Raw genomic sequence first — 26524 nt, 5'->3', positions numbered from 1 at the left:
GCTGTTTTTTTTCTGGAAGTTTCTTAGATCTTATGCACGTTCGCTCTGCACACACGGCTCAAAGGCAACGCTCTCAAATCCCCATATACGCGGTGGTTTCCACTCTTAGCCACGAAAATGAGCAGGTTTTCTGTTTGTTTGTTTTTGTTTTTAAGAAATAACGTAAATCTTTGAGGAAAGCAAATGACAGACCTAGTGCACGGCTTCCCTCAAACACTGGCTCTCGGCGTCGCGCTCTGCTTTTCTGGCCTTAAAGCGGGCGGGCTCCAAGGGCCTGATTCACAAGCAAGAGGTGGGCCCAACAAAAGGCCTTTACCACTTTAAGACTGCAGGGCCCGGGGGCATCTCCCTGAACAGATGCTATTCTCGCGAGAGCCGCCGAAGGGGTAGCAATGGCGGCCACTGGGGCAGGTCCTGGCCCTGGAGTGGGCTCCGGTCCTGGTCCTGGAACGGCTGCAAGCGCCACCACTGCAGAGGAGGGAGAGACGGAGCCGGTGGCTGCCGCGGCTGGAGAGGGGCCGCCTGCTGCTCCGGGAGCGGAGCCCAGCTCCGGAGAGGCTGAGAGTGGGTAAGGCATCTGCAGCCCGCGAGAGCGCGAGACGAAGGGCCTGCCCCTCGTGCCATCCCGGGGCTCGCGCCGCTCCTGTGCGGTCCTCCCGACCCAGGCCCTGCGGCCAACGGCTCGGCCTGCGCTGTGCCCTCTGCAGCCCCGCAGGCTGCTTGGCTCGGAACTGCGCCTCAGACCTCGTTTCCTTTAGCCCCCGTGTGAGCCAAGCAAGTTTCCCTCGCTCCCGCCCTTGCCATCCTCCTGCCTCTCCTAATCCTAGTTCCTGAAATAGCGCAGGAAGGGCATTTCCCGTTGGTGCCGGTGTGGAAGGAGTCACAATCCTGAAAGCCCTAAGAAACGCAGATCCCTGTGACTCTTCCCCCCCAGGACCATCTCTAAGCCGTGTAGATGGCTGTAACGACCCTTTAGGCTTCACTGTGTTTGTCTTGACTATATCCTTTCTAATGTTCGGATTGTTTCCCTGGGCATCCAGTCCAGGACAGGCTTAGACTGGGAAGTCCATCCGTATTTGCTTCCACGGTTTTTGTTTGTTGTTTGGTTTCGGAGTAGATATTTTGAAGTTTGTTTATCATGAAATCTCTTACTTTCTTGACAGGGATGCAAACTTGGTTGATGTAAGTGGTCTGGAGACAGAATCTTCTAATGGGAAAGATACTCTAGTAAGTATCATCTTACGCCTTTGAAAGGCAAACTAGATTTTGTTTTAAGATTTTTAATCTAATTTTTAAAAATGTAGTCAGCTTTGATTGTCTTCTTGCCGCGTGCCTCCAGGAAGGTGCTGGCGATACTTCAGAAGCGATGGATACCCAGGTGGGCTCTGTGGATGAAGAGAATGGCCGACAACTGGGAGAGGTGGAGTTGCAGTGTGGACTATGTACAAAATGGTTTACCGCTGACACCTTCGGAATAGACACATCGTGAGTACATTTCATGGTTTTTTTGGTTGTTTTTTTTTTTTTTTTTTAAGATTTATGTATACACTGTTCTTCTGCCTGCATGTATGGCAACAAGCCAGAAGAGGGCACCAGATCTCATTTTAGATGGTCGTGAGCCACCATCTGATTACTGGGAATTGAACTCAGGACCTCTGGAAGGGCACTGGCATCCATGTGGCAGCTCACAGTGGTCAGGGAACTCCAGCAATGGGGGATCCGCTACCCTCTCCTGACTTGTTTGGTTTTGTTTTGTTTTTTCGAGACAGGGTTTCTCTGTATTGCTTTGGAACCTGTCCTGGAACTCACTCTGTAGACCAGGCAAAATAATTTGAAGGGTTGGCATGGGAGTCTAGGAGGGAGGGAAGAAAGGGAAATTATGTAATCATATTATAATCTCAAAAAATCGAAAGACATTTTTAAAAAGACCAAAGGAAAAGAACTTTCTTTGGCATATTCAACAGTTGCTTCAGTTTGTAGATCGGTGGGTAGTCTATTGTGCTCACCCTAACCCCTGTTCAGTGACCTGATGCTGACTGAAGAGTTACTGCCATTTATTGTGTGTTTAAGTACTGAGAACAGCGCCCTATTAGGCATGCCCTTGCTTTTAAACTTAAAGTGATTGGGAAATAAGACTATATAACTAGAAGAGATTATATAATTAGATCTGGGACAAATTTTTAATTTATATTTATATTTTGGGTTTGATATTTACAGTGGTAAAGCCCGTTGTCACAAAAATCTGAAGGTGTAGCATACAGTCCAGTAGTAGTATACTCGGCCACTGTGTGCAGAACCCTGGATGGATCACCATCATCAGAAAGACTTTTTTTTTAATTTCTCAAGAACACTGAGCTAATCTTTGTGTTATTTTCATGCCTAAAGTATACTTTGTTTCCTTTCTAATTGCTTATAATCTATCCCTATATAAGTATCTTATGCTCTGTCAGGAAAAAAACAACAACTTGTGCCTAAACACGTATTTAGTCAAAGCATCTATTCTGGAGAAATAGAATCACATTATGACTCAGATTGAGTCTCCTCTTCTATGGACTAGCTCAGCAGCTAGAAGGTGAGCGTTTTTGATTCAGTGTGAGTAGCTCTTATGATGGCTCTCTAACTGGGTAGCCCTGGCTGGTCTGGAACACCCATTGTAGAAATCTGGGGCTGGAGAGATAGATAGCTCGATGGGTAAGCATTGTCTGCTCTTCCAGAAGACCTGGATTCAGTTCTCAGCACCCACGTGGCAGTTCACAACTGCCTGTAACTCCTGTAAAATCTCACCATCACACATACATGCAGCAAAACACCAGTGTATACAAAATAAAATAAACGGTTAAAAAATTGCAGAAATTATCCTGCCTTTCAATCAGTCTTTATGGTTAAATTTTGAGGCCAGGCTGGCTGGATATTGAACGTCAGGCTAGGCAGGGCAGTACCACAAGACCTTGAAAGGAAAAAAACATGTATATTGAGTTTAGCTAGTGGTGCATACCTGTAATTCAGGTACTTAGGAAGCTAAGGTAGGAGGATCACAAGTTCAGTCAGTACAGGCTAAAGCTAATTGTAAATCAGGACCCTGTCGCAGAAAAAGCCAGAGTGGGTTGGTGAGATAGCTCAGTGGGCAAGCCTGGCCACCTGAGTTTGATCCCTGCAACCTTTATGAAGTTGGAAGGAGAGAACTGAGCCACAGGTTGGCCTCCCACTTCCATGTATGTATCTTGGCAAGTGTGCCATACATGTATCATATATACACACAACAACAATAATAATAAATAAACTTTTTAAGGGAAGAAAACATGCTTAGGAATATGTTCAGGAGTTCGCTAATTTTGTATAATTTGGCTTATCCACAGATCATGTCTACCTTTCATGACCAACTACAGTTTCCATTGCAATGTGTGCCATCACAGTGGGAATACCTATTTTCTCCGGAAGCAAGCAAGTAAGAATAACTGGAGTATTTTTAAAAGATTGTCCTTTGGAAAACAAAAGGGATCTGGGTTAGCACACTTAGATTACCTTTGTTAAGAACTGACTAGAATTAGCTTGGTATTTCGCTCTGAATAATTGCAATTGCCCATTTCAAGCCAAATTATTACTTTTGACTGTTCCTGTTATTATTTTGTAGACCACTATCTTGGTTTCTCCACCTGGTAAGGGAAAAGGTTTCAGGGGTGGGGGGGTGGGGAGCGTCACAGTCCATGACTGAAGACACAGCAACAGACATTTGAGGGAGCTGACCAGTTTGACCCCATAATTAGAAACACAGAACAGCGTGTTTCAGCTCTGCTTGCTTTTTCTAGTATACAGTTCAGGATCCCCTGCCCAGGACATAGTACTGCCCATAGTGGGCAAGCCTTCTGAAGTCTCCAGAGTCAAGATAACCCCACAAGCAGCCTGATGTAGCTCATCCCTCAAGAGTCAAGTTGTGTCAAGTTGAAACTAACCATCACACCTACTGTGTTGAATATGCTCTTATTGATAGAAATCGAGTTTTACAGATATATCTCCCCCCCTCTTTTTTTTGATAGATTTAAAAGAAATGTGCCTTAGTGCTTTGGCGAACCTAACATGGCAGTCTCGAACCCAGGATGAACATCCAAAAACCATGTTCTCCAAAGATAAGGTAGAGTTAGAATTAATGTAATTGCAGTATGCTACAGAATCAAGTGAAGCGTCTAGATTTCTTCTTTAACAAGTATAGTAGCCTCCTCAGTTTTTATGAGTAAATCATCTAGTAGCTACCTTGTTTATTCCATATATGGAAATAATAATTTACCAGTTTCCTAGTTGGTGTCATTTGGCTTAGCTGTTAGTATTATAAATTCTTAAGTTGGCTTTTTGAAAGCAAGTAAGTCATCTATCCCATAATCAAGTCTGCTGTGAACCAGTCTCTATATAGGAACTCGGCGTCTTCAAACTCAGTCTTACTGTTTCTGCCTCCCTGCCTCTTTCCCTAGCAGGAGCACAGAACTGGCTGCCTAGTTTCTGACCTGCAGGGAAAAATTGCTAACCGGGTAGGTGAGGGCCATTATGGGCAGCAGGCCAAAAACTGCAGGCAAAGATGAGAAGGATGAGAGCCACCAAGATACACTGCTGTGCTATGATTTTATCATCGTTGTAGCGTGGGTCTCACGAGTGAAAAGTGCACTGTAAAACACATTGTATTATAGGACAGTGGTTCACAGCTTGTGCTTACCTTGTCTTTATTATTCTGTCTTGTGTTTGACTTAATCTCACATTTCTTTCATTTACCCTAGAAGCAATAATACAAACTATTATTGTTCACCAGATTTCTGACATTTGATTGTCAAACTTCTGACCAGGATAATTTTGTCACCTTGATAGCCCAAACCTTTGGCATGTCCCCATGAGCTTCTGAACTCCTTGTTTTCGGAATGACAGAGTAGTCTAAGCTTTCCCTACACTGTCCCCGATTTCCTTTTCTGTTTGGTGAATACTTAATTTTCATGGGATTGACTGTATGGTAGAGGGTTCTGCGAGATGTTCTAAAACGGTGATGCCAGAGAATCAAGGTCAGACATCGATTTTGTCCTGTGAGCAGCAGCTGGCAAGCCGGTCACCGCCAGAGTAGATGGAGAGGAGTCTGACAGGCGAAGTTTCTGACTTTCAAATTCGTGTAATGACTGTGATTATAAAGTAACAGATGCGTTAAGGGTATCTATAGTTTATGATTCTGAGTGGTCAGTAATTGTAAATAAGAGAAAAAATAGACCTCTACAAAGCAAGCTTAGAAGGTGCAGAACCCACGCGCTGCCTTTGAGCCCCCAGCGCTCCTCCTCATGGCGTCGGGGGTTAAGCTGCAGCGCCATAGCAGTTGCTAGCACATAACTGGGGTCTCCTGCCCATCGCGGATGGTCCTTTTAACTGCTAGCTACAGGCCCGGATGTGGGGGAAGAAGGTACAGAACTCTATCTTAATTATAAAAAAGACACGGTTTGCACAGTGTCAGGAAGAAAAGGGCCTCAGGACAGAAGTCACCTACCGTTCAGTTGACAACCAAGGGATGGGAGTATAACTTATCCTTAAGTGGACTGTCAGCCTGAGTAGCTAAAAATCTGTATAGACTTACTTGAAATGCTCCAAATCTATATATTTGGTTGGTGGTTTGTTGTTTGACCTGAGATTCACAGCCACCTCCTGCCTAAGCCAAGTGCTGAGACTGAGCCATGAACTTAAAAGCTACAAGTGGGTCTTTGTTTTGATTGTAATGACGGCTTTAAAAGGGGCTATGTGTATAACTTTGAAAACAATTATAATTCTTAATGTATTTTACTTCTTACAAATAGGATATTATACCATTTATTGATAAATACTGGGAGTGTATGACAACTAGACAGCGGCCTGGGAAAATGACTTGGCCTAATAACATTGTCAAAACAATGGTAAGTACATTAAAAACTGCTAAAGGATCAGTATTATTTCTAACAGTTAAATTCTATTTAGTTTGAAATAATGTGATAGCTGAGAAAAATGCAAACTATTTGATATTAATCATTGAATGAGATACAGGTCATTAAATTTTGATTTTTTCTGTACAAATTTAGTTAATAACATAATGCCTTATGTGAATAGTAGTCCCCAAAACTGCTTTGATGTGCTGAAACCCTTAACTGCTGTTGCTGGTTTGGGGGTTTTAGGTTTTGTTTTGTTTTGTTTTTGCTTGCTTGTTATTGGTTTTTGTTGTTGTTTTGTATGTACTTTATATGTATGTGTGTGTGTACCATGTGTATCCAGTGCCGATGAAGGCTAGTAAAGGGCCATTGGAATCCCCTGGAATTAAAGTTACAGGTGATTTTGAGCCACCTAATACTGACGGTGGAAAGTAACCTGGGTCCTTTGGAAAAGCAGCAAGTGCTTTTAAGTGCTGAGCTGAGCCCTCTTGCAATTTGATTTTATACTAAACTTGAAGACCAATTTTTTTTTCAAATTTTCATTTTTGATTATATAAAGTCTTGCTCTGGACATAGAAGTAATGAGATCACTTTGGGAGAGGTCAGCAGTAGGCCGCCAGCTCTCCTTAATTCCGTGAGAGGACAGCAGAGGGTCTGAAGCACTGCTCTTGTTTTTCTGTTTTTTTTATACTAGGTCTCTTGTAGCCCAGGCCTCGAACTGAGCATGTAGACAAAGGGGACTGAACTTCTGGCTTCCCCTCCGTCCAGAGTGCCAGTTACAGTTGTCTGCCTCCTCACCTCTGGCACTTTACCTCGTGTTCGTGCTAGGGATCTGCCAGGTCTTCATGCATTCTAGGCAAGAACTCTCAACAGAACTACTTCCAGCAGCCTAATGTGGGCACTTGAAAAGTACCTCTTCATCTGGGCGGTGGTGGCACACGCCTTTACTCGGGAGGCAGAGGCAGGCAGGTGGATATCTGTGAGTTCAAGGCCAGCCTGGTCAGCCAGGGCTGTTACACAGAGAAACCTGTCTTACAAACAAAAACAGACAGCAAAAAAGTACCTCTTCCATTTGAGTTTTTATGGTCTTATAGTAATTTTTTTTCTTTTTTCGGTTTGGTTGTTTTTTGTTTTTGAGAGAGGATTTCTCTTTGTAGTCTTGGGTGTCCTGAAACTCACTTTGTAGACCAAGGTGGCCTCAATTCACAGAGATCCTCCTGCCCCTGCCTCCTGAGGGCTGGGATTAGAGGTGTGGGCTGCCACCACCTGGCACAGTTTTTTTTTTCTGGCACAGTTTTATAATAAGAGGAACCGCAGGGTTTTGGAGAGCACAATTAGGAACTGACATTTGGAGTTGATGACTGAACATCCTCTGTACTTCTGAGGGGGAAAAATGTTCATTATTACTAAGATACTGTGTTGTTTTAGAGTAAGGAGAGAGATGTGTTCTTGGTAAAGGAGCACCCGGACCCAGGGAGCAAAGACCCAGAAGAAGATTATCCCAAATTTGGACTTTTGGATCAGGTACGTTAATCATACTTCCTTCATATTCTCTCTCTGTCTCTGTCTCTGTCTCTGTCTCTCTCATTCTCTCTTTATGTTCATGAGGTATGTGCACTATGTGTAGTACCTGCAGAGGCCAGAAGAGGGAGTTGGAGCAGCACCCCTGAAACTTGAGTTACAGACAGCTGTAAGCTGCCACGTGGGTATTGAGAACTGAACCTGGTCCGCTGGGAGAGTAGCAAATGCCCTTAACCACTAAGCCATCTATCTCTTCGGCCTTGTGTTCTTCTTCTGTCAGAAGCCATGTAGGGTAGTGAAGCAGGTTTGTTCACAGTGGGCTGGAGATGTGGCTGAGTTGATAGTGTTTGCCTAGCAGCACTGTATGACCTGGGGTCGTGATGTACTCATGACCGTGCAGTAAAGAGGAACAAACAGAGAATCATGAGTTTGAGGCCGTGTCCAAAAAAAACAACAACAAAAAAACAAAGGAGGAGTGTTGTATGAGGAGAGCGGGTCCTTTGTTGTCCCAGCCACCCGGCTAGCTTACAGCCGAAATAATCACACAGAAATTGTATTATTTAAATCACTGTCTGGCCCATAAGCTCTAGCCTCTTATTGGCTAACTCTCACATCTTGATTTAACCCATTTCTATTAACCTGTATGTCACCACGAGGTCGTAGATTACCAGGAAAGATTCAGCATGTCTGACCCGGCAGCTCCATGGCGGCTCTCTCTTACTCTGCTTCCTTCCTTCCAGAATTTAGTTCTGTCTTCTCCGCCTACCTAAGTTCTGCCCTATCAGGCCAAGCAGTTTCTTTATTGATTAACCAATGAAAGCAACACATAAACATAAGAGCCTCCTACACCAGAGGAGAGGCTGGGGAGATGACTCCATGCATACATTTTTGTTGTGCAAGCCTGAGAGCCTGAGCTCATATCCCCAGTTCCCTAGCACCCACATAGAAGCCAGGAGCCCAGCACTGTGGGGCAGGGACAGGCAGACCTGGAGCTTCCTGACCAGTCAGCCTAAATGGCAGGCTCCAGGTTCAGTGAGAGATAGTCTCAAAAAATAGGTAGAGCCAGTGAGATGACTAGGCTGGTAAAAATTGCTTGCTTATGCATGCCTGATGACCTGAGTTTGATCTCTGAGGCCCTGGTGGAAGGAGAGAGCCAGTGTGCAACGTTGTCCCTTTTTTTTTCTTTTTGTTTTTAAAGACAGAGGTTATCCCTGTCTGTTCTAGAACTCAATGGGCTGGCCTCAAATTCACCAATCCTCCTGCCTCTGCCTCCCTGTTGCTGGAATTAAAGGTGTGTATCACCACAGCCTGGCCCTGCAGAGTTGACCTTTAACCTCTACATCTTCACTTGTTCTCACCCACATACAAAAAGGCCGACTGATAGAGGAAGACACTATTTCTGAAGAGACTATTTCTGGTCTCTACAGAAGTGTGCTTGGTTATGTGCAAGCCCCTCCCTCTCAATACACATACATGTACACACACATGCACACAAGATTGTTTGCATCTGTCAGACACACTGCTATTCTGTAACAAGATCTCGCTGTAGCCCAGGTTAGCTTATACCCACGACAGTTGTTACTGCCTCAGCCTCCCACTTGCTAGGGCCACATTGATTCTAGTTGTTCCTTAGTGTTAGGGCTTAGTTTTTATAAGTTTTTTCTTTTCTTTTTCTTTTAATTAAACATTTTTAAATACAATCTTATTTTACATAGTTATCCCCATTCCACTCCCTCCCCTCCTCATGTTCCACTCTTCCTTCCACCTCACCCGCTGTCCACTCCTCAGAAAGAGTAAAATTTCCATGGGAATCAACAAAATCTGACCAAGGCCCTCCCCCTGTATTCTGTTATCTGAAATTTTGCTCCTATAAAAACATTCTTTGGGGCTGGAGAGATGGCTCAGAGGTTAAGAGCATTGCCTGCCCTTCCCAAAGGTCCTGAGTTCAATTCCCAGCAACCACATGGTGGCTCACAACCATCTGTAATGAAGTCTGGGGCCCTCTTCTGGCTTGCAGAATACACACAGAATATTGAATACATAATAAATAAATAAATATTTTTTAAAAAAACATTCTTTGTGGTGGAGGAAATTTTGAAGAATATGTGTTGCTAGAACCTTTTGGGAAAAAGAAATTTCCTTTTTTTTGTTGTTGTTGTTGTTGCATGTCAGAGGACACATTGGCAACTAAAAAGGCTTTCAGATTTGTCTTAAAATGCTTGATTTGCTAACTTTTTCTGAGATGAGATCTGTCAGTGTGGCATAGACTCAGATTCTGTCCTCAGCCTCCTCCTCCCAGCCACTGAGGCTGAAGCTGATTGCTGCCTGTGAAGATCTGAAGAGCTGGCCATCTCGGTGGCCACTGGAAATGAGATTTCTGTCTCATAAATAGAAAGATACAGCTTTGTGGGCCAGAATTCCTGGAGAGCAGAGTGAGGGTACCTAAGCATGCTGGCCTGCTGGGCGGGTCTCCCTCCTCCACCTGCGTGCTTGGCTGATTGCATCCTGGAGTCATCCTGACCCTAGTTCTTGACCTGCGGCACTCATGCTCCTTCATGAGTTCATGAAGTGTCCACCTGGGGACCTTTTCATTTTCTATGCTCTACTTTTGTCTGGTTTTTGTTTGCTTGTTTTTGAGCAATTATCAGAATAATTTGTTTCTGTGGCCTTTTTTTTACTAGGATGTTTCTTCTTCTAGGATCTCAGTAACATTGGCCCTGCTTATGACAACCAAAAACAAAGCAGTGCTGTGTCTGCTAGTGGGAACCTAAATGGTATGTGCTTAAATATCCTGTCCAAAGATTTGTGAATTCTGACATCCTTGCCTAGAATTGGTGTTATGTAGGATGGCCCAGCCCTGAGTGATTGCTAAGATGCTTTTACGTTGAGATTCCAGCAGCTAGCAGACACTGGGGTGACAGTGGGAGAGCGCTCTTGTCACTTCGCAGCAGTTTGGTGTCATTGGCAGTGCTGTTTGCTCATCAGTTAGACACATCAGTGGGATGTATTGGGACTCTTGAGTCTGCGAGCCTTAGTGATGTCCATCCACCCAGCTACACTTTCTGTGATGTTAGAGCCCACATCTGTATCATAATAAACACTTGTGGGGAATTGATTTGCTCTCAATCCTTTTCCATAGCTCAGCTGTCACTTGGTAAGCTGCTTTTCTCCGTGAATTTCAGCATAATTCTTATGATGGATTTCTGTCTGGATTACCTACTATGGCATCCCCCCATAATCCCTCTAATTAATAGAGAAAATTCTCTTTGCTCCTAATCTAATGAGAACTGGCAGGCGGGGGGGGGGGGGTGAGCGAGGAGGCAGTTTAGTGGCTATCCATCCCACACATGGCATTCATTAACTTGTCTGTTAGAATGGGAGCATTTTCAATACATAAATCTTGTCCAGTTAACATTCTAAGGTGTGTTGGAAATACGAGTGTATTTATTATCTTACACCTTGCTTTCCCATTGTAGCTGTTGATGTTTGACAAAACATAGTGCCGCTTCTGTTCTTACAGGTGGAGCCACTTTGGGAGGTGAATTCCTCTCTGTCTTCTTTCAGCCTCAGACTTAAGTATCTTGTGGTTTGAAGTGCTTTTTGCTGAGCTTTCGTAGAAGCTAAATAATTTTAAAGCATTGTGAAAGTGGTGTGACGGCACTTACTATGGAGCTATAGTTCCAGTTTAATGGTGGGAATAAAAGCTTGATGTTGTCATATTCTGCCTGACATAGCAGCCAGCAGTCCTCTTCGGTGTTGCTTACTCTGTTGAAGCAGCCCCTAAATGGTAGTAGAGGATTTGGCAGGTTTTTAATTGATAGTTATGTCATCACAACTGTTTAGCATTAAACCTTTTATGAGCTGAGTGGATAACAGCCAGGTTCATAAAAGGACATTCTGCATTAATCTGGTACTGTGTGTGCAGAATATGACCTGCCCTTCGTGTCTTTAGTCTTTTTATTGCAGCAGAAATGCTGATAATTTTCAAGCTTGTCCCAAATTTACATATAGTACTCTATGCAGTTGTTTACATAAAGGTGTTTTCCTGCAGTTGAGGAACATTTTCTGGAAAGAGAAAAACAAACTTGAGAAATGGACAAAAATTATAACAAAACACATAAGGTAATATAATATTGCTTGTGACCTGACTACATAGTAAGTTCTAATATAAAATATATAAATTGTTGTATTTGCTCTTAATTCTACAAAATGTAACATACTAAATTCATTGGCACAGTCTTAAGTGTATTGATGTGGAACCAAAAACTGCTTACTAAATTTAAAGCCTCCGTTCTTGAATCATATAACTATGATGAATTTTCAAACACTGGAGAGAAACACCTTTTTAGTATTTCTGTTTTTGTTTTTTGTTTGGTGTACTTTTGTCTTGTATATTCAAGCGCTTTAAGTAGATAATGCCTTTATATGTTTATGAAATATATTACGCAGTGTAAGCAAGTGGACATTGACCTATGATAAGGACATTTACATCAATGTTTGTATTAAGTGGTGAACACAATCCATGCAATTGTTTTCATTCTTTTTTAGCTGTGGGTGCTTGGAATCTGAATACAAATGCATTTGTGTTACAACCCCATGAAGTGCTGTTGTTTACAGTCCATTGAGAAAGGGCTGGGGAGATGACTTGGTCAATAAAGGTACTTGCTGCATAGCCTGGTGACTTTAGTTCAGTCCCTGGAGCCCATGTAAAGTTCAGATGCAACTCTACAAAGTTATCATCTGACCTCCACATACATACATTAATTAATTGACTGGTTATTTAATTTTTTTTTTTTTTTTAAGGAAAGGAAGGTTGAAGATGTAACACAGATAGATACTAGGTATTATAGATTCGTGTGACCTTTATTGTCAGAACTGGCCCAGGACATTGGCTGTGAGATACAGCTGATACTTATAGAACCAGGCTAAAAATCCAGTATACAGCAAGGAAAAAAAAACCCTCTGTGATGTTACACAAATGCACTTTGGGGGATGGTAGTCGCCATGGACTTTGAGTGCCTTTGTGCCTGCAATGTGGCTCTGTGAAAATGATCTGTCTTCTCTTCAAAGGGGGAATCGCAGCAGGAAGCAGTGGGAAAGGAAGGGGAGCCAAGCGTAAACAGCAAGACGGAGGGACAACAGGGACGACCAAGAAGGCCCGAAGGTGGGATCACCCCCACCCCACTTATCCTCGCCCTGTTTATGTGCTGTAGGCAAAATCCACTGAAAGGGAAAGAGCTGTGTTCTTAAGGCTTAAGAATATGGGGGTTTGTTCATTTGTGGTGAGTTCTGAACCCCTGGTAAGACAATAACTTTAAATGATGTCTTGTCTTTTTTATTTATTTATTTATTTTATGCACATTGGTGTTTTTGCCGTCATATATGTCTGTGTGAGGGTGTTGGATCCTGTGGAACTGGAGTCACAGACAGTTGTAAGCTGCCATGTGGGTGCTGGGAATCGAACCCTGGTCCTCTGGAAGAGCAGTCAGTGCTCTTATCCTCTGGACCATCTCCCCAGCCCTCAAGGTCTTGTCTTTTATGAACCCATTACTATAAAATAGGTGCTTGCATTGCACTGGTAATACAGGTCAGTATTAGAGGACCTGCATGACATGTGGGAGGCCCCAGGTTGAATTCCCAGCATTGAAACAACAAAAGGCCCAATAATAGTGTCTTCTGTTCTGGGGAATAAAGTCACTTAAGAGATCCTGGGATGGCTAGATAGGTTAGAGAATAAAGCTTACTCACTGTTAGTGCCTCAGCTTCCTTCCTCTCCTTTCCATGTCTCTTCTTTTTCCTGTTCAAAGCTGAGGCGATGAAATTCAGGTCACTTCTGATTTAGACTGGCAAATCTTCTGTCTCCGGGTTTCTGTCTCTTGATTTATGTACCAAATGAACTTTGGGGGCTGGAGATGCATATAGCTCAGTTGGTAGAGTTCTTCCTGACACATACAAAGGCCTGGGTTTGACCCCAGAATTGGATAAAACGACAGTACATGTGTAGAGTTAGGTGTCAGTCCCCTACAAACTACAAGTAATTTAAGGAAATCTTTACCGGGTGTTTGGTGATTTGATTGAGTTAAATAAAGCATTTGTTGTAAAGTTGAATGCTTTCCGCCAGAAGCAACAAATCAGAGACCTTTGTCTTCATTTGAGACAGTGTTTCTCTGTTTTGCCACAGCTGTCATGGAACTGGCTGTGTTGACCAGGCTGGCCTTGAATTTAGAGATGACCTGCCTCTGCCTCCCAAGTGCTGCGATTAAAGGTGTGCGCCACACCACTTGGTTTAGAGGCCTCTTACAGGCTAGAGCACAGGTGAACTAGAGAGAACTTAGTTTCTTCAATGAGTTTTTCTTTTTCTTTTCAGTGACCCTTTGTTTTCTGCTCAGCGTCTCCCCCCTCATGGCTACCCCTTGGAACACCCGTTTAACAAAGATGGCTATCGGTATATTCTAGCTGAGCCTGATCCTCATGCCCCTGACCCAGAGAAGCTAGAACTTGACTGCTGGGCAGGAAAACCTATTCCTGGAGACCTCTACAGAGCTTGCTTATATGAACGGGTTTTGTTAGCACTACATGATCGAGGTATGTATGGAAAACTGTGCTGGCTAGTTTTTTTTTGTTATTTGGGAAGAGAGAACCCTAATTGAGAAAATGCCTCCATCAGGTTGGCCTGTGGGCAATCAGTAGGGCACCTTCTTGATTGATAATTGGTATGGGAGGGCTCAGCCCACTGTAGTGATGCTACCCCTGGCAGGAGGTTCTTGGCTGCATAAAAGAAAATCTGGCGGGTGGTGGTGGCACACAACTTTACTCCCAGCACTTGGGAGGCAGATCAGGTGGATCTCTGAATTTGAGGATAGCCAGGGCTACAGAGAGAAAACCCTGTCTTGGGGGAAAAAGGAAAGAAAAAAAAAAAAGGAAAGAAAGAAACCGACCTGAACAAGCTGTGGGAAGCATGCCAGTAAAACACCGTTCCTCTGTTTCTGGTTCCGTTTGTGCGTTGACTCCCTCAGTGAGGGCAGTGTTGGATGGAATAAACTGTCCTCTCCCAAGTTGTTTTGGTTATGATGTTATCCCAGCAATAGAGATCTAACTAAGACGGAAGCCAGTGCAGGGCTGTGAGGCGTTGCTCTGATAGGCCTGACTGTTTGCTCTGGGGAAGAGTGTGGAGATATTTAGAGCCTGGACTGGAAAGGCTGCTAGATGCAAAGCTGAATGGGCTGTTCTGTGGGAAGCTGCATGAGCTCAGAGAGTCCCTCAAAAACTGGATGTTTGATATTTGTATTAAGAATCTGTGCTTTCTAGTCAGTTGAGGCAGAAGAATCAACTGTGACTAAGAAGACACCAGCCGCAACTTGGGTAAAATCTTCTAGGAAGTGTTTCCTCGGGGCCAGCACACAGAACTTTGTTCCAGAGTGGGCCAAGACTGCATCTTAAGCTTGTAGTGGGCTGAGGGCAGGCCTGTTTTGCGTCCTGCCCGGCTCCCGCATGGTTAGCTTTACACCTGAAATAACAACACACAAATTGTATTCATATAAACAATGCCTGGCCCATTATATCTAGCCTCTTCTTGGCTAACTCTCATATCTTGCTTAACCCATTTTTAATAATCTGTTTAGCACCGCGAGGTGGTGTCTTACCGGAAAGATTCAGCATGTCTGACATGGTGGCTGGCTCCATCGCGTCTGACCAACTCTGCTTCTTTCTCCCAGCATTCTGTTCTGTTTACTCCACCTGCCTAATTTTCTGTCCTATCAAAGGGCCGAGGCAGTTTCTTTATTAACCAGTGAAAGTAACACATCACAGAAGACTCTCCCACATCACAAGCTGGCAGCCTAACCTAGTAATGTGGAAGCCTCTTCCGCACCTTACATGGAGACAGGCTGGGAGAGGCCATTGATGAAGGTTCCATTCAGTTACAGTGGAAACCTTGAGGTGGGATTGAAGGGCTCCTAGAAGTGCCGTGTGGTAAGGTTGGAGTTCCTACAGAGGCCAGAAGAGGCTACTGGTGAAGGTGCAGCTCAGTTGTAGTAGTGACTACAACTTCAGGTTTGGAGGTGCCAGGACCATGGGGTGACTGCCAAGGATAGCATAGGTGTGGAGTGAAGCCTGTCTGATCCTAAGAGACATGGGACATACTGCAGGTGGCAGAACCGGAGAAGAGCAACTGCCAAACCCTTGGTATTTATCACAGCAATAGAAATTTAACTAGGTCAGCCAAAATTCCTTTATAATAACCTGTTCTCAAGAGCTCATCTCCTCCCACAAGACCGGCATTAAACTTCTTTCAGAGTAGTGCCCCATGACTAATCCAGTCACAGCATATATGCCCACATTAGTGGATGTCAGCACCTCCAGAGTGCTTCATGGGGTAGAGGTGGACATTTGTAAGCCAAACTGCACATAAACCTGTGGCCACAGTGAATTCATATCAACAGCTGGAATTCCAGCCGAGCACCATAGGATGTTTCCTTGTTGCCTCCCCGTTTTACCTAGTTCTGACTTATTTTTCCAACAGCAGAATACTTAAAAATTAAGCAAAAAGTCCTCACTGACTAGATAGTTACCTGTAGTATATTTACTTGCCCACTGATAATACCCATGTAGGATAATTTCAGAAATTACAGTATCAATAGCCAGGAACTTCTTGTAATGCAAAAATGTAAGAAAGTATTTTGAGTCGGGCAGTTGTGCAAGCTATTAATTCCAGCACTGGGGAGGCAGAGGCAGGTGGATCTGTAAGTTCGAGGCCAGCCTGGTCTACAAGAGGTAGTGCCAGGACAGGCTCCAAAGCTACAGAGAAATCCTGTCTCATAAACCAAACCAAACCAAACAAACAAAAAAACCCTTCAAGAAATTTTGGTGTGGTGGTGGCACACGCCTTTAATCCCAGCACTTGGTAAGCAGAGGCAGGTGGATCTCTGAGTTTGAGGCCAGCCATGAGCTGGTGCCACGACAGGCTCCAAAGCTACAGAGAAACTTTGTCTTGGCGGGAAAAGTACTGTTTTGTTTTAAAGGGGTGAGGGTAGCTTGATGTGGGAAGGTCATTTGTCTATGTGTTAATTTCATTGGTTAATAAAGAAACTGCCTTGGCTTTTGATAGAGCAGAAAATTAGGTGGGTGGAGTAGACAGAACAGAATGCTGGGAAGAAGGGAAGTGAGCTCAGACGCAATAGAGCCAGCCACCAGGTCAGACATGCTGAATCCTTCCCAGTAAGCCACCACTTCATGGTGCTACACAGATTATTAGAAATGGGTTAGTCAAGATGTGAGAGTTAGCCAAGAAGAGGATAGATGTAATCGGCTAGACAGTATTTAAATGAATACAGTTTGTGTGTTGTTATTTCAGGGCATAAGCTAGCCAGGAGGGCGGCAGGAACGCAGCCCGCTGCTCCTCACTACAGTAGCTCAGTAGTGTAGCACTTACATAAGGTACATGAGGCTTTGAGTTTGTTCCCCTCCACCACACACACAACACACATAGAATGAGACTTGTCAAAGAAGGATTCAGCCGCTGTGAGAATCACTAGATTGTAGTATTTGAGTGCAGCTGTTTGACTTTAGTGTCTATTCAGGACACTGTTAGCTTTGATGGTTGGTTTTTTTCCCCTAGTTTTCTCAGTGTGATGTTTAGCTAGGTTGGTTTGCTGGTGTGGCTTACCATTTTGCGTCTTCCTGTATCTAATGGGGGTGTGTATGTGTAGCTGTGTGTGCCATGGGCTACATGTGTAAGTCAGGGAAAACTCTGGAGTCAGTTCTCCTATATTTAGGTCGATTCAGCAGGTTTGTGCAGCAAATACCTTTACCCATTGGCCTAATTACGATGATATTGGGTAAGACTTTGTACTTAGCTGGGTGTTGGTGGCATATGCCTTTAATCCCCGTACTTGGGAGGTAGAAGCAGGCAGATCTCTTTGAGTTCGAGGCCAACCTGGTCTACAAGAGGAGGACAGGGGCAGTGATGGCACACCTTTAATCCCAGCACTTGGGAGGCAGAGGCAGGTGGATCTCTGTGAGTTTAAAGCCAGCTTGGTCTACAAGAGCTAGTTCCAGGACAGGTTCCAAAGCTACAGAGAAACCCTGTCTTGATAAACAACAACAACAACAAAATTTGTACTTAATGTCTTCATGACTATACCCTATTCTTATTCCCTTTGTTTTCTCACCCATCCCCTTGTTTCTAGTTTCTCTATTTCTTTTCCCGATTGGTTGTCTTTTGGGAGGCGGGCAGAGCCTCACTGCATAAATGTTATTCTTTTTATTTATTATGGATACAATATTCTGTTTGCATATAAGAAGAGGGCACCAGACCCTGGAGAGATGGCTCAGCGGTTAAGAGCATTGCGTGCTCTTCCACAGGACCTGAGTTCGATTCCCAGCAACCACATGGTGGCTCACAACCATCTGTTATTCTTTTTAAAAAAAATGCTGCAAGATCCCCACGGCAGTAGGCAGCAGAAATGCTGTAGGTCCCAAATGGTGGTGGCGAGCCATGTGGTGGCAGGCAGCAGACCCTGGGAGCAGCCAGTCCCAGGCAGAAATGGCTGCCAGTCCCAGAGTGGTGGCCCGAGCGGTGGCATGGCGGTGGGCCCTGGGAGCAGCCAGTCCCAGGCAGAGATGGCTGCTGGTCCCAGAGCAGTGGTGGCGGGCCATGTGGCAGCAGGCAGTGGGCCCCAGGCAGAGACGGCTGCTGGTCCCCGAGCAATGGCTGGTTCCAGGCAGGGAGACACATGGCGGGCAGACATAAGACAGAAACATGGATAGACACGACATGCAGGGTGAGGTTGAATGTTTATTCAGGGAGTTATGGAGGAGGAAGGGTGAAGGGGGGGACAGAGAGAGAGTGGGGGGGGAGAGAGAGAGAGAGAGAGAGAGAGAGAGAGAGAGAGAGAGAGAGAGAGAGACAGATGGGGGGGGAGAGAAGAGGAGAAAGAGACAGAGAAGGGGGGAAGCAAAGAAGTGGGGAGAGAGGCAGAAGCAAAGCTGCCTCTCCAAGAGGAAGATGGAAACGAGAAAGAGCTCAGGCCAAAAGCTGAAGATCAGCCTGCCTCAGCGGATGGGGAGGGGAATGGGTGTGGCTTGTCTCTTAAAGGGACCAAAACCATAACATTCCCAGGTCTTCCTTATAATAAAAAGCACGCACATCAAGGAAGCAGAAAAGGAAGGGCCCAAGATGGCAGCGGGCAGGTCAGAGATAATGGGAGTGGGCGTGGCTTATCCCTTAAAGCGACAGGAAATCACAACAATAAGTACTTCCCTACTTAGCTTCCCGAGTGCTGAGACTACAGACATGATTCGTCATGCCTGGCTGCTGGTATTTCTTCTTCACAGATAAATGTATTCTCCTATCCCTGTCATGCACAAAGTACAGAGCCCTATAAGCTTTTGCATTTTGTTATGTGCACTGGTGCAGTCAGTCACCCCTTACCAGTTCAAAAACTAGTTCTCGCTCTCTCGCTCTTGCTTTGGGAAACAGGGCTTTTCTATATAGCTTTGGCTGACCTAGATCTCACTATGTAGACCAGGCTTGCCTTGAATTCAGAGATTCACCTGCCTCTGCTTCCCAAGTGCTGGGATTAAAGGCATGGGCCAACACCTCCTGTCTATAATTTTTATTTTAATTTGGGTATACCCTGTCACATAAGTGGGCAGGTGCTCACAGAGGCTAGAAGATGGCATTGCATCCCCTAGAACTGGAGTTATAGGCAGTTGTGAGCTGCCGGACATGGGTGTAGGAATCAAAACTCAGTTCCTTTAGAAGATGCTCTTGATTACTGAGTCATTTTCTGCTCCTTGTTTTCTGGAGTGGTACTGCAGAATAATACCTAAAGCAAGTGTTTTGAGAGGGAAGAGAGTTTACTGTGATCTTGTCCGGCCCTAGTCTCTGAAGTTGGTTGGTCACTTTAGCTTTGATTGGTTGCTAGGGACATGTTCAACATACAGCTGACCATGAGCCTTCAACATTGTCAAAATGTGTTACTTCGGTTGGGCATGGTGGCACATACACATAATTCCAGCCCTCTGGAGGCTGAGTCAGGAATATTGCTACAAATCTGAGGCCACATAATGCATACCAGGCCCTCCCAGAGTTGTGTTGCAAGAGCCTGTCTAAAACAAAGTGAAGTGTCACTAAGTCCCTTCCATACTCAAGTGGAGCAGAATGAGCTCTATCTCATGAAAGAATTTGTGATACCTTTCAGGAAACACACATGATAAACAAATAAGTAAATCTTTAAAAGGTGTGTGTGCTAAGGTCTCTGAGTACCTCAAATAACACCTTGCTTTTGGTTCTTTCACTGTAGCTCCCCAGTTAAAGATCTCTGATGACCGGCTGACTGTGGTTGGAGAGAAGGGCTACTCCATGGTACGGGCCTCTCATGGGGTACGAAAAGGTGCCTGGTACTTTGAAATCACTGTGGATGAGATGCCACCAGATACTGCTGCCAGGCTGGGCTGGTCCCAGCCCTTGGGTAAGCAGAGGGCACTGTGTGGGCCTTACAGCAGGGGTAATCTGGCTCATTGTTTACCAGATTGTGGTCTTAAAGTTAAATTCCTGAGGGAGTAGCCAGTTTGGTATTCCCATAATTCTGTAGAGAGTTTGTGAGCACTTTACAGAGTTGACCAGAAAGATATGCGGTGGGAAGCAGAATGAGCCTTAACTGCGGCCCTCTAATCTCCACATGTCTTTTCATTGGGACAGGTAACCTTCAAGCTCCCTTAGGGTATGATAAATTTAGCTATTCTTGGAGGAGCAAAAAGGGAACCAAGTTCCACCAGTCTATTGGCAAACACTACTCGTCTGGCTATGGACAAGGAGATGTCCTAGGGTTTTATATCAATCTTCCCGAAGATACAGAGACAGCCAAGTCACTGCCGGATACTTACAAAGATAAGGTGAGATTGTCCTCCTTCCTCAGCTTCCTGGCTTTGACGACCTGTGGCAGTCAGCCCCTGTAGCTGTTGCTTAGGTTCTTTTGTGATGGTACTCCATGGTGTGTGTGTTTCCCATATCTTTTCAGACACAGCAATAAAATGGAAAGAATTAAGGCTTTAGTCCCTGAGTAGTCCACCTAAATTCTACCATTAACATGTTATCAATTTGTTCTTTTTCTATTATGTACTACTGGGAAATTGGTGGACATCATTGCAATTCCCCCAATAGGTACTTCGGGAAATGTATCATTAGTCATTGTTCAACTTTGGATTTACATATACATACACACACATACATATATAATATTCAAATTTTAAGTCTTTTTTTTTCCAGGTACAGAATTTTTATTTATTTATTTATTATTTTTTTAAGTATTTTAGTGTTTAAAAGTCAAGCCCAGGAATGGGAGAGATGGCTCAGGTTAAGAGCGCCGTCTGCTTTTCTGGAGGACTTGAGTTCAGTTCCCAGCAACTACATGGTGGCTCACAACCATCTATAAGTGGATCTGATGCCCTCTTCTGGTGTAAAGGTGTACATGCAGAGTGTGTGTGTGTGTGTGTGTGTGTGTGTGTGTGTGTGTGTGTAATTTAAAAGTTTTAAAAATAAATAAGTTTGGCCCAGGGCCTTCTACATGTCTGGCCAGCACCTTACCACCGAGCCACATCTTTTTTTGTTTTGTTTTTTGCTTTTGTTTGGTTGGTTTTAATTTTTCAAAACAGGATTTCTCTAGAGTGTAATAGTCATAGCTATCCTGGAACTCACTCTTGTAGACTCTTGTCTTGTTGGCCTGTATGTATGCGCACTATGTGGATCCCCTAGGCTAGACTTGCACTTTATTAGGAGCTACCGTGTAGGTACCGGGTCATCTGAAAAAGCAGCCAGTGCTCTTAACTGCTGAGCCGTCTCTCCAGCCCCTCTAGTCCGTATTGGGTTTTGTTTGTTAAGATTTATTTATTTTTATTGTTATGATTTAAAGATTTACTTAAATGTGTATATGGGTGTTTTGTCTGCATGTACATCTTCACACCAGAATCGGGCATCAGATCCCATGTAGTTGCTGGGAATAGAATTCAGGAGCTCTAAAGAGCAACCATCCAGTGCTTTTAACCACTAAGCCATCTCTCCAGCCCTAGCCCTCTGTTCAGTTTTAATGGTATCTTTTGTGTACCTCACACAAAGGTCAGGTTTGTCAGTTTGGTTTAACTAGAGTTGGAGTCACAGGTGGGAACCAAACTCAGGTCTTCTGCCAGAACAGTGTCTGCTCCTGACCACAGAGCCATCTCTCCAGCCCTAATGGATCTTTTCATGAACCAAAGTGTTAGTGTTTATGAAGCCTGTTTTTTTTATTTTTTATTTTTCTTCTGTGTCTGCTTCTGTGACTTAAATGTTGGTGTACCCGCCGGGCGATGGTGGCGCACGCCTTTAATCCCAGCACTCGGGAGGCAGAGGCAGGCGGATCTCTGTGAGTTCGAGACCAGCCTGGTCTACAAGAGCTAGTTCCAGGACAGGCTCCAAAGCCACAGAGAAACCCTGTCTCGAAAAAACTAAAAAAAAAAAAAAAAAAAATGTTGGTGTACCCACAAGTCATGAGAATGTTCTTCCATGTTTAACTTTGACCTTGCATTAGGTCACTGATGACTTTCTTTGAATTAATCTTTGTATACAGCAGGGAGGGTGAACATGTATTTCTTCCTTAGGAATATCAGAATATTCCAACATGATCTGTCTAACTTCTTGCATCTCCCCTGGAATTGTTTGGTGTGTTTAGTGAAAAATCAACCATACAACTACTCCAATGATCCCAAAAATGTTGTCATGAAACATTTCCCCATGAGTTTTCAATTGATTCACTTTCTTTTATAGGTACTTTGTGTTTCTTTTATAGGTACTTTGTGTTTTTTTAAGTGTGCATATATAATTCACTTACTAAGGTCTTTTTTGGGAAATGCATAACAAACATGGCCCACTAGTCTCTTTTATTTTATTTTATTTTATTTTTTTTTTGGTTTTTTTCGAGACAGGGTTTCTCTGTGGTTTTTGGAGCCTGTCCTGGAACTAGCTCTTGTAGACCAGGCTGGTCTCGAACTCACAGAGATCCACCTGCCTCTGCCTCCTGAGTGCTGGGATTAAAGGCGTGCGCCACCACCGCCCGGCTCACTAGTCTCTTTTAAAAACCTTGTCTCAGAAAACCAGATCATAAATAAGTACTTAAGAGCCGAGTGCTGGCGCACAGGCCTTTAATCCAACACTGGGGAGGGGAGGCAGAGGCATGCCAGCCTGGTCTACAAGAGCGAGTTCTGGTTCCAGCACAGCCAGGGCTACATAGTGAGACCCTGTCTTAACAAAACTTAGTGTTTAGGAACTGAAAAATTCACAAAACTCAGTGAAAAAGACTGACATGGCATTGTCTGTGTGAATCTGTCTTTGTTTTCTCTGTGATGATGCAGCTGACTCTTGAATATGACGTTTTCTTTTTTTCTTACTGGATTTTCAAGGCTTTGATAAAGTTCAAGAGTTATTTGTATTTTGAAGAAAAAGACTTTGTGGACAAAGCAGAAAAGAGCCTGAAACAGACTCCCCATAGCGAGGTGAGTCACAGTCATAAATATGTCAGAGTAATAATGCTTTGAAGATCTGGACTCCTTGAGGATAAAAGGCAGAGGTGGTGGCGCACACCTTCAATCCCAGCACTTGGGAGGCAGAGGCATGCCAGCCTGGTCTACAAGAGCGAGTTCCAGGATTGTCTTGAGTGGAAGCAGCTGAGGCCCCCGGGTACTGAGGGATGGTAGTCAACATGGCTGCCTGCAGCTGAGAACTTCCTCTACCTGTCGCTTGTGCTCCCTGTGTCCCTGTGTTGCATTGCAGTGTTCTTTCTGGGACGATAAAGGGCTACAAGGACAGTGACCTGATAAGGAGTCATGCAGGGGATTAAAGAAGCCTGAGCTAGACATTCTCCTAGGAGATGCCAAGTACAGAGGGAGACCAGAACTAGTGGAGACTGGCTGGTGTCACTCAGATCCCAGGGCCTGATAGTTCACTCTATCTAGAGTGCTCTAGAACTCTGCCTGCCTTCCCTCCCAGGCATATCCCCAAGGCCAAATAAGAAAAGAGGAGTGAGAGAGTTCTAAATGTTTTGGGAGGAGAAATTATATCAGTTTAAAGCTGAAATAAGCAAGAAAAAGCTCTTGCCATAAAATAAGTCTTTCTGATACTTGTTACAAACACGGTGCGGTGAAAGCCGAGTGTGTTGGCACATGCCTGTAAGCAAGGTGCTTATGAGGTATAAAGCAAGAGTGTAGGGCACCCTCAGCTGCAGAGTGAGCTGGAGGCCAGCCTAGACTACAAGGGACTGTCTCAGTCCCTCCTCCAAGTATAATGTACATGGAATAACTATTGAACTGTTCGGTATCTGAAGCATGGAAATTTAAAAAGAAATGACCTTAAAGTCAACGGAAACATTATTATTAATTTTACTTGAAAAGCCTGGCATATAAATTTAAGGTGCTATATAAAATGTATGTTATTAAAAGGAATATCATTATTGTCATTTGATCTGGTAACAGTATTCAGTGTTCCATAACTGAGGGTTTTTTTCATATTTTGTTCTTTTTTAAAAAAATCTGAAGTAAAACCTTGATCTTTGTTTCAGATAATATTTTATAAAAATGGTGTCAATCAGGGTGTGGCTTACAGAGATATTTTTGAGGGAGTTTACTTTCCGGCCATTTCACTGTACAAGAGCTGCACGGTATGTACCCTGTGTTTGGTGTGTGGAGGGGTTGTGATGAAAGAGCCGTTGATTGGAGAGGAGAGTGACTTGTAGAAAGAAATCTGAAAGCCTCTGGGAGGCTGGAAATGCACACATTTTGGATGGCTCAAGTATTTGCAGATGTCATTGTTTAACGCTAAACATACAAAGCACATGCATTCGGGAGTCATTGGCGTCATGGTTGATTATGTAATGTGTTTACTGCCATCAATAACTATAGAAAATATATATAGTCAGGCATGGTGGTGCACACCTTTAATCCCAGCATTTGGGGGGTAGAGGCAGGCTGAATTCTCTGAGGTCAAGGCCAACCTGGTCTACACAATGAATTCCAGGACAGCCAGAGCTTTGCAGTGAGACCCTGTCTCAAAAAAAGTCCTGCATGAAGGGATTATTGTTGCTGCTTGTTTTAAAAGGAAAAATTGGTACATGGAGATTTCCATGTATTAGTGTTGCTACCTCCCATAAACAAAGTAAGATTAGGGAATCTCTTGACTCCAAACAGAAATGAGTGAGAAATCTATTTCTACCTAGTGTTTAATAGCCATAAGGGTGTTGATCACTTTTAGCAATGTTAATATATATCTTGTTTGTTCCAATCTTAGTGACATTGTTTTTACTTTGAAACAGGGCCTGCTGTGTAGTTCAGCGTAGACTCTAACCCAGGATCCTCCTGTTTCAGCCTCTAGTGCTGGCATTACAGGCATGCACCACAGTTCCTACTTCTTGTAGTTTTCCTTTAAATATCCCCTGCCAAATAAACTGTTTTCTTTTTCCATTTTTTTTCCCGTGTCTGCATGAATTGAACTTACCCAGGTTTCCATTAACTTTGGGCCATCCTTCAAATATCCTCCAAAAGATCTCACTTATCACCCTGTGAGTACCATTAGAATGTCTGCATGCATCCTCGATGATTTATTTCTTGCTGCGGCTTTTGTAATCACTCATTTTCATGTTTGTTTTCTATTCCTCCTGCAGATGAGCGACATGGGCTGGGGCGCTGTGGTAGAACACACGCTGGCTGATGTTTTGTATCATGTGGAAACAGAAGTGGATGGAAGGCGCAGTCCACCCTGGGAGCCCTAACCAATCCTTGCTTCAGACAGCTTTCTGTGGAATAATATCTGTTTTTGCTTTTGTTTATGAAGTGTCAAATGTTGTCCCAAAGATGCTGCCACACACTTTGCTGAGGTAAAAGAGGCTGGCTGGGTGGGACTACAACAGATTCCCCTTCCTCAGCCTTCCCTCCCCACTTCCGCTCTTATTTTGTGAGTGCCATACATAAGTCAACAACCGCTGATTCGGAAGCGCCCACGGACTGCCTGTGAAGCTGGTGCTGTGCCGCACGCCTGCCAGCAGAATTTGTTACCTTCTGTATTCTCTAAAAGTGAGCAATCATGACCGTGCACTAGTGTGTTTATAGATCTTCTGAGAGTGGCAGTACATTCAACGCCGTCTAAAAGCTATCTTTTCTAGTGTGGAGCTTGGGGGGCTGTGAAGCCTAGTGGGCCTCTATGAACTGTAATTGTGAAAGGAGTTTGCGTGCAGGTTTAACAGATCTTTCCTCCAATAAAACTTGTTTGCAAGCTTGTGTGGCACTTGGCTTCGCTTGAGGTTGAGTTCCTCTTATGACAGTGTGAGAACGGGGTAGCACTGGAAGAATGGGACAGACTTCTGGCTTAGGCTTCAACCCCTCTCTTCCTCTGTGAGCAACCAGGTGTTTCCGCTGCCCTGTGGAAACTGGAATCTCAAAGAGAGCAAGAGTGTAAATGGCGGCCGGGTGGTGGTGGCGCACGCCTTTAATCCCAGCACTCGGGAGGCGGAGGCAGGCGGATCTCTGTGAGTTCGAGGCCAGCCTGGTCTACAAGAGTGTAAATGGCCTCCTAGCTCTTCTGTTTGAACCTGGTATTGGTGTGTGCAGGGGTTCTCTTGCCAGCCTTCCTTTAGGAGGACCCCCCTAATGGCCTCCCTTTTTAACTTATGTATCTGTAATGGCAAACCCCTAGAATGACCTAAAGACTGCCCTGTGTAGTTTTTTGTTTTGTTCATTTGTTTTTTTTACCTAAGTACTAGGTAAAGTGATTTGATTCCGCTGGAGCTAGGTGGTATGGACCGCTCCTACTGTTCTAATTATTTTATTTTGCTATTTAAGAAATTCCCCAAGGTTCAAGTGATTAGTAACACAAATGGCATTACTATTACACTTGTCTCCTACTGAATCACCCAGACTCCTCAGGTCATCCATTCATTATCTTTGTTGTTTGTTTTTGTATTTTGAAGCAGGGTCTATGTAACCTGGCTGTCTATGGGAGACTAGGCTGGCCTCAAACTGACAGAGATCTGCCTTCCTCTACCCCCCTTTGGGGCCTGGGATTAGGA

The 26524-nt window shown here is 44.2% G+C and overlaps 1 protein-coding gene and 1 non-coding gene across 3 annotated transcripts; both read left to right on the top strand.

Moving 5' to 3' along the window:
- Positions 1-354: 354 nt before the first annotated feature.
- Ash2l (ASH2 like, histone lysine methyltransferase complex subunit) lies at positions 355-25736 on the top strand. Of its 2 annotated transcripts, XM_075986422.1 has the most exons (17): positions 355-568; positions 1164-1227; positions 1340-1485; positions 3357-3445; positions 4035-4129; positions 5814-5909; positions 7347-7442; positions 10138-10213; positions 10960-10977; positions 12510-12603; positions 13807-14024; positions 19745-19912; positions 20143-20336; positions 22872-22964; positions 24026-24124; positions 24962-25021; positions 25124-25736. In XM_075986422.1, the coding sequence occupies exons 1-17, from the start codon at positions 393-395 to the stop codon at positions 25229-25231; spliced, it is 1890 nt and encodes a 629-aa protein (XP_075842537.1). In that variant the 5' UTR covers positions 355-392; the 3' UTR covers positions 25232-25736. The 2 variants fall into 2 exon arrangements, with proteins under 2 accessions (XP_075842537.1, XP_075842538.1); XM_075986423.1 differs by lacking the exon at positions 10960-10977.
- On the top strand, positions 5275-5406 carry LOC142858040 (small nucleolar RNA SNORA76). Its single transcript, XR_012911934.1, has one exon. It is a non-coding gene; the product is annotated as a small nucleolar RNA SNORA76 (small nucleolar RNA).
- Positions 25737-26524: the final 788 nt, after the last annotated feature.

The sequence above is a fragment of the Microtus pennsylvanicus genome, chromosome 9 (genome assembly GCF_037038515.1).
Source record: "Microtus pennsylvanicus isolate mMicPen1 chromosome 9, mMicPen1.hap1, whole genome shotgun sequence".
Lineage (NCBI taxonomy): Eukaryota > Metazoa > Chordata > Mammalia > Rodentia > Cricetidae > Microtus > Microtus pennsylvanicus.
This window is presented reverse-complemented; position numbering and strand designations above follow the sequence as displayed.

Excerpts from the sequence above, each read along its gene's own strand:
- Ash2l (XM_075986422.1), top strand. The coding sequence starts at position 393 with ATGGCGGCCACTGGGGCAGGTCCTGGCCCTGGAGTGGGCTCCGGTCCT. Across the intron at positions 1,228-1,339 it reads CTAATGGGAAAGATACTCTA|GAAGGTGCTGGCGATACTTC; the intron begins GTAAGTATCATC and ends GCGTGCCTCCAG. Across the intron at positions 4,130-5,813 it reads CCATGTTCTCCAAAGATAAG|GATATTATACCATTTATTGA; the intron begins GTAGAGTTAGAA and ends TCTTACAAATAG.